The 13,351-nt window shown below is 40.9% G+C and overlaps 1 protein-coding gene across 17 annotated transcripts in view; it reads right to left on the minus strand.

The window, feature by feature from the left end:
- APBB2 (amyloid beta precursor protein binding family B member 2) overlaps positions 1-13,351 on the minus strand; it is a 190,858-nt gene that overhangs the window by 100,178 nt on the left and 77,329 nt on the right. For 11 of the 17 annotated variants that reach the window (XM_063336967.1, XM_063336968.1, XM_063336966.1 and 8 more), the window contains one exon: positions 3,189-3,989. In XM_063336967.1, the coding sequence (XP_063193037.1) occupies positions 3,189-3,989 (801 nt within the window). Of the gene's footprint in view, positions 1-3,188; positions 3,990-8,236; positions 8,306-13,351 lie in introns of all 17 variants that reach the window. The other 6 variants (XM_063336981.1, XM_063336980.1, XM_063336977.1 and 3 more) reach the window with 1 other exon arrangement.

Genomic DNA, 13,351 nt, shown 5'->3' on the forward strand with positions numbered 1-13,351 from the left:
ATCCTTAACATTTATTACCGGAGCATAAACACCAGGGTTGGAGAGCACTGAGCCGCGAAGACCCCACGCGATGCTCTCCTTCCACCCAGATGCAGTGGCAGTGAGGAGCCCTGGCCGTGCCCAACACCTCAGACCTCCAAGATGGCCATCAGCAGGGCTCACTGCACAACTCTGCAGTCAGGAGGGCTCACCTTCACCTATGCTGGCACACAGGGACAACAAGGAATGAAAGATTATGCTAAAAAGACCGGAAAGATCTACTGCAGGGAAAAGCACCACATGCCTCCAGAGCAGACAGCCTGAGCAGGTTGGGGCAACACCACCACTGAAGGGATGCTTAAAACCAGATCAGACAATCGCAAGTGAGCCGAGATACCACCAATCCTCACTTTCTGAAGTTTCTTCTTCTTGCCTGCTCCTAAACGTGGGCTCTCACATCTACTTTGTGGCCTCAGAGGGTCTAGATAACGGCCCCCTGGGAATCTCTCAGACTTTCAGTCAACCACCACTGACAAAAATGCATCGGATGTGTATTCTGCTTGAAGGAAACTACTTCTCTGTCCCCAGCATGGCAGAAGGGTGCAAGGGGTTTCGGGAAGCAGCAAGTGGTACTTGATTTCCTTCAGTGCTTCCAATTCCACCCACTGCTGTACCACCCAAGTTATTTGGCAAGTGAGGTAACTTAAGGAACTCTTGGAGGAGATGGAAAATGCACAGGATTACAATGCAAAACATTGAACTGTTCTTGACCCTGCCTCAAAAAAGAAAGTTCAGTTCATTTACTCAACTTCTATTTCACCTCCTATTTTATTACCCTTCAGACATCCTTGGAGATACATGAACTTTCCCAGGGATGGCACATTACTCAAATCTAAAAGGCCGGAGCTCCTGAGAACAGCTAGAAAATCTTCCCCCAGCTGAGTAAGTCTGGAGATATTTGCACCAGTTGTGATTTCTGCTTTTTCTACACCAGCTGCATTGCTTTTTGCACGCCCCTTCTCAGCCTCCCAGAAGGAGCTGCAGGGAAGCCTTAGAAACTGGCCCGTTTTATCATGTCCAAAAGCTGTCCTGGCATCCATGGCAACTCAACATTTTATTTCTTAGCTCTCTTCTGCATCAATTGACAGTCCATTTTGGAAAGAAACTGGAAGCGCTTAATGAAACAATTTTATCAAACTGGAAGTAAATTCAAGATAGCAAATAATCCCAAGAGATGGATGTCTGTAAGTTGCAAGCTACAACAGTTGAATGTTTTTAGAGTCTATGAATACTTATATATACAGGCATCTTAAAACCAGTGATCCAATCCCCTATGACAGGTCCTATGTCCTACTTGGTGCTCTGACAGTGACCACAGAGATGAGAAAGAAACACCTCTACTACTTTGATCCTGAAAGGCAGTGTTGAGGTTTTCTAGGGCTTTCTGTTTATTTTTACTCTTTTCTTAGAGAGACTGAACTCAGATATCTGGACATCCACTTTTCTATAACTGTCTGTTTTTAATACACTGGTTGCTAGTATGGTGAAGGTAGCAGAGGTTTTTTTTAAGTCCTTTATTCTCTTTAGAAGAGTGGTGAGCTCGGAGGGCTTTATTAATTGATATTTTTTAATTTTTTTTTTTTTAAATGGGGAAACTCCCCATACTCAGCAGAGGAAACTTTCCCTTTATTTCCATAGTGCAAACAAACAACAGCTCAGCTAACACTTGGTTACTTAAATAAGCAAGCTTGCCAACGCCTCAAAAGAGCTCAGAAAATCCCCCTTCCCGAGTGCGAAAAGAACTCATATGCCATACAGTGGCAATACACGTGTAGGAAGAAAATTTTAAACATATTATTTAAAAAGAAACAAAACTTACGCTAGCTCTTAGCATCTTAGGCCACCCTTATTTAATTATACTATTTGGAATTACTCTAATTTAGTTTTCAGTGAATATAAATTTTCTATCCAGTTTCTCATATCTAAATATCTTCTATTGATAGTTTCTCCAGAAAATGTTTCACACACATCACATCAAGTATCCCGAGAAATAATATTAACTCAAACCTCAATTTTAGTAAACTGAAAACTTTTCCATTTTGCATGTGAAGAGGTGAATTCACAAAAATTTCCTCTCTTAACAGCCAAGGTTTGTTACATATCAAAAAGAAGATCAGAATATCCATTATACATCACGCGGGTATTTCTGGTTGTGATTTTTAAAAATCCTATACGTTAAAATAAAAACCACTATTGTCATATCATGCATGACCGACATGTAATGCAGCTGTGGATTTGGATCATGCTGGCCTCCAAACAGTATATAGTCTTTGTGAAGTAATAAAGAAATCACTTAAAATACAAATAATATGACAAACTTCTTTAGCCCCATGTCACTCTGAAGAATCGGATTGCCTCCCCTCATTTTCATGAAGTTGCACCTTTATATATTGACTTGTATACAAAAAAAGCAACAAAGTCCATTAACTAGAGTAAATGAGATCTCTAGAGTTTTAAAATAATACAGATGTGTTGTAAATCACAACAGAGCCAGTGCAGAAGTCATCATTACTGTTCAAATAATTAATGAGCCCAGGCTTCCAAAATATGAAATGCCATGGTTTCAGCTTCTGAATTACTGTATGGAACTGCCATGCAGAGAAAACAAAACACAGAAATTAAATTACCCAAGGTTTGGCAGGACTTTTTTTAAAATAAAAGAATACCATCAAATGACTGGGAGCGGAGGGGGGACACTCACAAAGATTTCAATTAGAAAAGTAAAAATCTCTGCTGAACCTGAAAACCATCGCTCAGAAAAGTTTGTTGTGTGCAGGCACCTATCAGTAGTTCAGCAACTCCAGACAACCTCACGCTCACTTCTCACAACATGGACCCATTGATTAGAGAAAAACAATTATTTATAAGCTAGCGAAAGGTGCGGTTAGCATATTTTTAGGACCTTGCCTATAGCATTCACTGGTGCCTTTCCTAAAGCAGCAGCAAAGTGACTAGAACCGAGCGGGAGGCTGCCAAGCATTCCCAAGCAGATAAGGAGCTCCGTGCAAGCCCAGCGCTTGTGTTTTGATGCAATCCACTTCCCCACTGAAAGCACCACTAAATCATCTCTCTCCTTCCAGCCACCAGCTGAGAAGGGTTAAGCAACACATTTCTAAACGAGTGGCCACAAGCAGCCTTTACTTGCATACCTGTTTCGTCAGGCGAGCTCGGCGAGGCGCTGTCCTGGGACAACGTAGTCCAGCTGGAGTCCTCATCGCTTGGGGCCAGGTTTTGAATTCTGTGGAGGGCGCAATCTGTTTTGGCCCCAGTTTTTGGGTGGTCTTTCTTAGTCTCAGGGCTTGACGACACCGTGGCAACTTGGCCATCCTCTGGGCTCGACATCTTGTTTTGTTTCCGGGGCAGGACTTCGCCATTGACAATAACGGTAGAAGCCTGGCTGTTGCTTTGTGCAGATTTATCTTCCATTGCAACAAAACTCTGCTCTAGCTCTCTAGCAGATGTCTCTAGATCCGCATAGTAATTCAGGAAGCTCTTGGTCCTCCTTGGCTGCGAAGGTAGTATTTCAGAGCCAGAGGAATCCTGTGGGATCGGCTCTTTCCCTTCAAACTTCTCAGAAGTTACGTTTACGCCCGCAGTGGTACTGAGGTTTTTGTTGGGATCCTGCTGTCCCTGTTCGGCGGCTTTCCTGAGCTGGTTTTCTCCATTCTTCACCAGCTTTATATTGGCAGAGCTGTTCCCCAGAAGGGGCTGCGCCGCAGGGTCGGAAAGACCCATGGCTGTCTGAATGTTAGTCAGCGCGTATTTTTTCCTGCATTTCGGAGGAGTGCTGTTCTTGGTCTCTGTGTGCCTAATTTCCGCATTCAGAAGTTCGTTATGAGAGGAGCGCAGGTTAAGGGTGTTCGGTGGGGTGGCGGGGTTGTTGCGGTTCACAACATCTGTCGTGCTGCTGCTTGCCATAAACACTGCCAATGCGTCCACGCCGGAATCGACTAGAAAAGCAAAAGAAACAGTCGTGAAACACATTCACTATACACACTATTCTGCTAGGGCTTCTGGTCAAGGGATGCGGCACTTTACATAATTGTTTTACAGCATGAAAATTACGACAACCTAAGTGGGCAAGAGAACAGACAAAAGCTTAGCTTATTTAATAAGGAAAAAGAGAGGCAGAAAAAAACCACAGAGAGATCATCAGGACCGCAAAGCTGAGAAAAAGCAGAAAGCTTGACCCTGTACAAGGCAGTTTCAGGGCAGTTTTTTCATGTCTGTTTCTGTAGCACACAGGCTTGGGGACAGGAATGGTGCCTTTTGCAAATGCGTGGGAGTCCAGAAGTCATCCTTACCATCGTTTCATTTTAGCATTCCACCTCTACCTCCAACAAGGAGGGGAAGATCTCCTCAAGTGCTCATCACTAGGAGGCAGAAAATCTGAGAAATTTCTAAACAGACCGCAGGCAGATGCTGCTCCTTTTTCATCTAGGGTAGAACTCAAGCACTGTTCATTTTAAGCCTGACCAGCCAGTCAGCTGTTGCCTCTTCACACCTGCATTTTCTCTGCTCTTTGTCTGTCTTTCTCTCCCCTCCCATTTCTTTGGTTTTGTTTATTTTCTGCCCCCCTTTTTTTTGTAGGGGGAAGTAGAGGCTCAGAACATAGGGAATACAAGAAGTAGATTGCTTTGCAATAGTGGATTTGATTGGGGGGGGGGGGGGTGGTGTGGGGGGAAATTGCTTGACAAAATATCCTGCTCTAATTCGATCAACTTTTAAAAAGGGGCTGCTCCGTACACAAAGATGGCTCACTATTCCTACAGCTCAAACTTAAGGATAAAACATACATTCTAGGGCAGAGTACACAAATTCCACCGTTACATAAAACCATCCTTTTGTCTACTTGTAGACATGTTTATGGTTTTTGTTAGCCAGGGCTGCAGCTCACGTTTGAAAAAAAATATTAAGTTTGTTGAGGGAACAGATTTTTAGACTATGAAAAATTATCAAAAATATATTTATTCAAAACTATAATTTATTCCTGTACTATTTATGGCTCCCACTAATCTGCACAAATACTTCATGAACACCTCAATTTACATACTGTAGTTGTCACTGTTGTTTGACACCTGGCAACCGAATTAGAGGCCAATTAATAAATCACTCCCATGTGCCACAGCATGAAACACCCTTTCTGTTGTTCCTAATTCTCCAATATCACTGACTGCTTATATTGTACATAAAAATGTGTCTGGGGCTTATCCAGGAATGAAAAGCTATAATTTCAGCTAGCCGATGACAGATCATTCCAGATGAGTTGTGCTGCATCCTTGTATATTTGATATATGATAGAAATGGCTGCTGTACAGATTTACAAGAGATTAAATATATGGGTTTTAAAAGAACATATACATAAACACACAAGTGAAAAGGAGCACTTCACAACCTTCCCTCCTCTGATGTGCTGTCAAAGCCGCACACTTCCAACCATCCCTCCAGTTCATTTAAAAGCAAGCAGAGCAAGTATACTCTTTGTTCCCTGAATCACCCACCTAGAACAACTTCTAGAACTTGTTCAAATAAGAATTTAAACTAAGTTTTACAAATTTTCATGTCTGCCATTTCCTCAAGCACCACTCAGTCTAGACCAACTGCAAATTCTTCAGAAGATCACTCCACGCACACCGTGCAAAAGCCATCAGCTTAGGTAACAGTTAACAAACATTCTACAGAGAATTTCAGCTTTAGCCACAAAAGACTTCTAAAACACAACCATCACATAATTTAAAGGAACTTTGTAAATGTACTTCCCATATAAATACATCAATGAATGTTGCTTTCTGCACCTTACCTAAAACCAATCAAGTCTAAGGCAAGCAAGGTCACATCTGATCCTATGTAATGTTACCAAAGTACACACTTTAATCTAAAAACATGAAATGGCTTGTGTTTATGGACTGGCTGACTTGTATTTTTTCTGAATCAGTTAAAAGTCTGACAATCCAGAAGTCACATAAGAAATAAATTAATAGAGCAGGATAATTTTGACCCACTGCCTGACCTATAGATCTTATGGAATTGTACAGTCATCTACGGATTTCACTAGATTATATTTTATTTTATGCTTCAATAGATTAAAACAAGCATTTTTTCTCATCAATAAATACAACTCCCACAATCTGGAACAAGACCGAAATTTATTCTTGTTCTGTGATACAAATGAGTTGCTTCGTGCAACGTTTACTGCTATTTTTACCACTGAACAAATTTCTTAAAAAATAATCTTCCCAGATAGAGCTTAAGTATCTGCCTGCCAGATTATCTTTAGCCAGTCTCCTGCCGTTAGCATTTCGCTTATCAAAAATACTGTAAGAATAAGCACAAAGAAACCATTATTATGTTTTACTACTATGCTTGATAAAGGTCCCTGTTGCCTAGACCACGCTTTTGCCAAGGAAGGTTGGACCCGATGATCCTTCAGGTCCCTTCCAACCTGGTATTCTGTGATCCTATGAACAAGGCTACACTGCTTAATGACTGAGCCAAAGCCTCCAGAAGTCTTTGCAACCCAAACAGCGTTTGTAAGTTGGGTGCTAAGTCAGGTTGGTATATGATCACAAGCAGAAAAACGTCAAAATGAACCTTGCACTAGACACCGCCTCCCCTCCTGAACCCCTTTTTCAAATGATCCATTGATCAAATTGTCACGATCAAATGATCAATGAACATGCAAGCAGTACTAGGAGGTGCACGCAGAGCGGAGCAGGCTCTCCTCTCAAAGACAGGCACCTGCTCGCTGGCCATCACCCTGCAATCCCCAGCCAGGCTCCAGGATACGCACAGCCGGCACCCCTTCGCTCTTGGAAACAGATAAAAAGGTGGGAAAAAGGGAAGCAACAAAAAAGGCGAAAAGAGAGTAAGAAATTCAGATGGGAAAGGAAAGGTCTTGCATCTCAAGGGCAGAAGTTGCTACCAAATCAGGACTAACTAAAGTCCTGGAAAACATCTGAATGCAAGGAAATGCTTAAATGCACTGAAGAAACCCTAGCTTGCACAGCAGAACAGCACAAGCAAGAAGAGCAATAGCCTGTCCCTCCTCCTTTGTACAGGACATGGTGATTCTCGAGACACGTCACTTTTCCCAGAGGAAGCACATCCCAACTTTGTAATTAAAAACATAAAGGAAATACAGCTTCTTCACATGCCTGTAATTTCAAGACCGAAATTCCAAGTGCCGACTTCCCATAGGTTTTATTTTGTCTCTCCTACCGACCCTGACCCCCTGTCCCCAGGGGTGCCCAACCCAGGCTGGTGCTGTGCCCCTCTCACCAGCTAACCAGGACCCTGTGCCAGGGGTCCTGCACTCAGGGACCCTGCCACAGGCAGTCCCTGTCCCCCCTGCTCGGGCAGCTCCTCGCGCTGCCTGGCCACAGGCAAGGACAATGCTACTGGCACGGGGCACCCTTTTTTTCAACTCCTCTGCCTTCTGCTGAAAAGCAAACACAAATGGACAAACAGACCAGGAATCACTGGGTTGATACATGTATTTCAGCTAAAGTAGGTGAACAGTGGTAAGTTCTAAGTGAGTAAAAAATAGAGTACCATAAAAAAAAAATAAAATTGGACTCTGGTGAAAAACTAAAAATAACTAGGACATTACTGAGAATAATTATGATATTATTAAATTGTGCTTAAAGACAGCACTTAGGTAGTTAGCAAAGCCATCAGCAATTCATTAATGATTTTAGCTTGCTTTTTAAAACAAAACACAGTCTCAACTGCATACTTTCTAATGTTTAGAAACATACCTACAGATACAGATTAATACACTTTCACTACTATAATGTGTTTAACACAAAGTAGTCTCAATTTTCTAAGCATCATAATAATACAAATAACACTATTACTTGAATGGCTTTTATTGACGTTTTTCAATCTTATCATAAGCCTTACAGAGACGGAAGAAGGAGAGAGAAAATGCCATTGCAAACAGAAAATAGCGTGTGACCGATTTGTCTTTACCTCTAACAAGACTTTTTTGCATTGTATTCTCTATAGGAACAGGTTTTAAAAAGCAGAATCAAGAGTTTATTCCAAAAGGCACCGTTAAAAAGAAATGAAAGTGCTTGCTCTTTTTCATGTATAAGTGTAAAATGAAAGCGAAATATGGGCCTGAGAGGTAATAGAAGGAAAAGAAGAGGAAAGTTTCACATATTTGCATAGCAGAATCTTTTAAAGGGCATCTGACCTGGAAGTACTTCTGACATGGCTCACGGGGCGTCAGCAATGCATCAGGAAATAGATTATAATTTGAAATCTGAAAAGAGGGATCATTTAAGAATTAAAACCAAAGAAAAACACAAAATAAAAATACCACATTTCAGAAGCTCCTGAAAGACGTTACGCATTCTAAACAAACCCTGGAATGTAACTAACAGTGAGGATCTTTTGAGCTTTCAATCATATTTGACAGTCATTAAAGTATGGGAGAGGCTAGCCTACAGCAATGAGAACAAGTAATTAAAAACAACTATGACATTTTTCTTAATGTATGCTTTATGAGGACCTCAAGTTCAACAATATTCTCCAGTTTTAATTGACATACTTTAGCAAAAACTTCATGACATTAGAAAATCTGGGGGATTCCCCCAATTACCCAAATATAGCTTACTTGGGAAGCTACAGCAGCGTTGGTAAAAACAAGCACAGCAGCAAGGCATGTTCACATGAAAATTTGCAGAATGAGATCCAGCATATAAAACTAAGAAGCACAGTCTGCAGGGCTGATCCCACAGGAAGGAAACATAAAAATCAAGCTAGGCGGCAAGCTCCTGTATGGGACCCTTTCCTGGCCATCTTCTCTTAAATAAACCGTTTTGCCTTAAAGTCTCTGGTTTAGATACGAATGACACATACACCGGGAGCCAAGGTATTTCTATGCACTTATGACTGTTCTGCTGTTGTGTCTAGGAAACATAGGAAAGAAATAATACAGACCTTTTCATAAAGCAGATTTCCTTTCTGCAAGGATATCTGTTGAATACAAAATGTTTAATGACAAACTCACGCCATGGGGCTACAGCCTCAGGTCCTGTACACTTTGGCTCTAGTTAAAGCCTAAGCAGCTCGAGAGAACGGCTCCGTTATACAATGATTGCAACTCAACACTAACTCCCCTCACTTCAAAGGGTGCATTCCAATGTTAAAACATTAATTCTTAATTAAGTATCCTAACACAGTTTTCTCACATCTGCATTCATTCTTCAACTAGGACCAGATAAATGGTAACAGTTAAACAGATGTCAGCCAAAAGCATCCTAATGAAGTCTAGATTTACATTAATGTAGTTGAAATCAGAATTGAGACTAGAAGCTTTCTTAGTGTCAAGTGTCATTGTGTTCCTTCTTGCCTACGTATCTACACAAATTCCAAGTGATGTTAAACACTTCCATAAGGGAAAAGGAAGGAAAACACTTGAATGAAGTGCTGTGGCAGACCAGAGCAACTGGTGATGTTCCTACAGCCAGTGGTTTTCTTCTCGCTGCTCCGTCCAGCAATGACATCTCTGCTGCACTGAGCCTGGAAGCTGGAGAAAGAAAGCTCAGCAAAAGCGAGGAAAGCAAATTCCAGGGGTGGGCAGAGCAAATCTGGGGAACGCAACAGCAGGAAAGGAGCAGGGCTGCAAGCAGCTTGCGCATGTGCTCTCAAACCTATCTGCAGACCCCTCCACACAAACCTCAGAGCTGCTGAGGATGGGAAGGAGCTCTTGAGATCATCTAGTCCAATGCCCCTGCCCAAGCAGGGAATCACTGCTGCCCTCTCCACTCCACCTTGACTCTGTCCTCACACCAGAACAAAATCACTGCTTCGACCTGCTTGCTAAATGCAGCTTCTCCCATTTCCAGCTTTTTCTGCTTCACCTAGTCCTACTGAAATCACCACCTGGTAACCAGCTTTCTGCTCCGGCTCCTCCTTCCCCTAGAGGCACCCTGCCAGCTCCTGCTGCCACAATAATTACATTTTTCCTTTTAGAGCTAATCATGCTGCCAACCGACTGCAACAGCCTAGCAGCAGTGCTGTCTCTGTTCTAGTGATGCTCTTATTACTGGAAATCCATAATGCTGATCTGTCTTTAAATAACATTATTAAGGAAAAAAAACACTTCAGATCTTGCAATGAGTTCTGGCACTCAAGTGGAGTATGCCTTCTCATTTGCCATTTTTTCCCCTCCTCCTTCCTACGCAGCCAGTCAAATTCTTCATCCATCAAAAATTCGGAGACAAGATGCCTCTCAGAATCAGATTCTAACAGCTACAAAGGAAAAACAATAAAAATAAAAATGAAAAAAGAAACAGGCTAAATCCATTCCTCCTTTACTTATAATTTTATTAAGATAGATACATCTAAATAATCAGTGTGTATTTGACTGAGTGAAACTATGTTGCAGAAAACCTGGGTCACCTTAGAGCCTACTAGAGCATTCTTAAATCGAGTGATCACTTGGAGAAATAAAGAGGAATTCTTTCATTTACATAAGGCATAACCATGACATGCAATCACGACTAATCCTGCATTTAGTAAGGGGAAAAACAAGATGGCATACTAAGTCTTTTCCAAATTCAATTTTCCACCTTTAATTGGATTTTTCCCCCCTGTACAGAATGGAACAGTCTGTCAGGCAAAAACAGTCTTGTGACGGCAAGAAGATGGAGTGTGTTTTATCTATCGGCTACTTGCAAGCACAGATAATGAGACCTTCTGTCATCAGATCTATACATTCACAGCGATATTTGCTAAGTAAAGCTCAGTCATTTTTTTTAATCCTGTTGTATAAATTGAATTACTGAGCTTTAAATGTTGGGGTTGTTTTTTTAAAAAATCTAAGTGTAAATTACTCAGTCTCTAAAACAAAGATCATACTTCAGACTTATTTGTTAATTAAAAACAACTCAACTTTAAATGCATGTGTTAATATAGGGCACAAGCATAAACTTAATTCTAACACAGAGACACTGACTCAGAAACTGTAACTTAAATTTCTGCAACTGAAATGACCAATAAAGCAAGAAGGACTTGGTCTTCCATATCTTGCAACTTGAAGCTCAAGTGCCATTCAAAAATAACTCTTACCAAGTCTGAAGGTAAACAATGTGTAATCAAACCTGATAAGAATTACCAAAACCAAAGCATGATGCCATATGACAAAGGGATCTAGGACAAGCTGTATCAGGGGAAAAAAAGGCCACCCAAATGCTTTGTAGGACACGCAACCTATATGCTACGTATAGGCATACCCATATGAAAGAAATCAATGGCCATGGATTTGGCACATAAAATGACTTGAGTGATTCAGACTGAGTTCAAACCAGGGATTTTTCAGCCCCACATAAATTTAACTTAGACCATCCAACAGCTCCTAAATCAGGAAGAAGAACCATTCAAAAGATGATCAATTCCTGAATAGGGTTAAACAAACCCGCAGGGTCCAGCACCAGCTTTCCAGCTGTTCGTGATGGCACGAGCCCAACACCAAGCTCTTTGATCAGGGGACACAGGCAGCAGAAGAGGAAAGAGATTAAATGCAGGTCACAGCATTATTAAGAGGAGGAGCAAAAATGTTAACTGAGCCTGTCAAATGCAACGGATGAGTTAAGTTCCAGCACCGCATCTGTGCTGGACAGGAAAAAAAAAAAAAAAAATTAAGGAGATGATTATCATTAACCACCTCCCACACATCTTGTCTGCGGCCCTGATATTTGCAACTTGCAAACACTCGACTGCTCCTGCAAAGCCTAGAAACAACACTGCATACTCCCGAGCACCATCCGCTTCTCCAAGAACAACTGACTGCATGCACAGGAATGCAGACATTTCAGCTTCTGTTTTTAAACTAATATATTTTAACAATTAAACTTCTGTTTGTTTGGCATCATGATTTCACCTGCTACAACTTCATTTGCCCTCTGAATTACAGATAATAAATTTATGGCTCGTTACACATTACGCTCTTATCAAGGTTATCCAGAAATGTTTTTACCCTCAAATTACCCGGACATGTAGCAACAGTGTTGAGCCACCTATTATCACTGCCCCATAGCTGAGATCTTAAAATGCATTTAAAAGAGCATAATACACCAAAATTATCATCTTCTTACTATATGATCGTACTTAGTGTCAAATTGGGCTCTAGAGATGAAAAGCTGATTATTAAATAAATGGGAAAAATCTTTCAGTAGACTCTCTGCAACTCTATATGAAAAGAAATAAAGAATAAAAATACATGTATATCAAAATTCTCAATACAATTATAACGTCCAATTTCATTAATTCAGAAGTCTTTGCAAATAATTTGAAATTGCTAACAGTTAAGTTGAGATCTGTGAGCAGAAACAAAAAAGTCCAAGTCTTAGTCTCAGAACAGAGCATTAGATTAATTGCCAGGTTTTGCAAAATGCAACTATCGGGGCCCTCAAGGAAGAGGAAATTAAGATTCTGCACTTTGACAAGATTGTTTCTGCTCCACATACATTAAAAATATTCTGTATCTCACCTAGGTAAGGTTATTGTATGTGCACTTTTAACTACATTTGCTAAAACTGTCTTGAAGTTGGACTCTCATGTCCTACCCACATATCCCTTGCTCCCAGTAACGGAACAGGATGTATTTCAGAGAACAGGATGCATCAAACCAGAAAAGATCTCCGCACTTCCAGTCGGTTTTTCCATTAAAAGCTGAACTGAAATAAGGCTCAATACACAAAAGAGCTACATCTCAGCATGGCTGAAAGTTGCCTGCCAAGCTATGTATTTTCTTCAAACAAACTTTAATGGGAAAAATCAGAAATACTTCAAAACACACAGTTTATAAACCAAGTGTTGCAGTACTGCTTAAGCTGACAGAATGCCGAGAGATGACAAAAATGGCCATGCGCTGCAGTAACTCTCTCGATGTAATTATGGTACCATAACACAGGAATAACTTCAATCTTTGCCTGCTGTAGCAAGTAGAGATCCTCGAGAATGCTGTTGTACTACGCTGAGAAACTTCTACCCGTAGTGCTCATATATAAAACAAAACCACATGCTCATAAATAAAAATCAAAGTATCGTATTTGCTTTATGGTCCCCATAAACTAAACAGATCAATCCATAATAAAGTGGAAGGAGAACATAACAAAAAAGCAACTGCACTTACTGGCATTTATGTTACACTGAAGTGCGGCTGAGAGTGGGCTCAGTTTCAACAAGCAGCAAACTTGGCTGTAGATGACATTGAACAAGTGGAAAAGAACAAGCTAGTAGTATTACTGGCCTGAATTTCAACAAGGAGTCTTCAGTTGTTGACATGCTAGCCAACATCCTC

Source organism: Chroicocephalus ridibundus, chromosome 5 (assembly GCF_963924245.1).
Source record: "Chroicocephalus ridibundus chromosome 5, bChrRid1.1, whole genome shotgun sequence".
NCBI classification, from domain to species: Eukaryota; Metazoa; Chordata; class Aves; order Charadriiformes; family Laridae; genus Chroicocephalus; species Chroicocephalus ridibundus.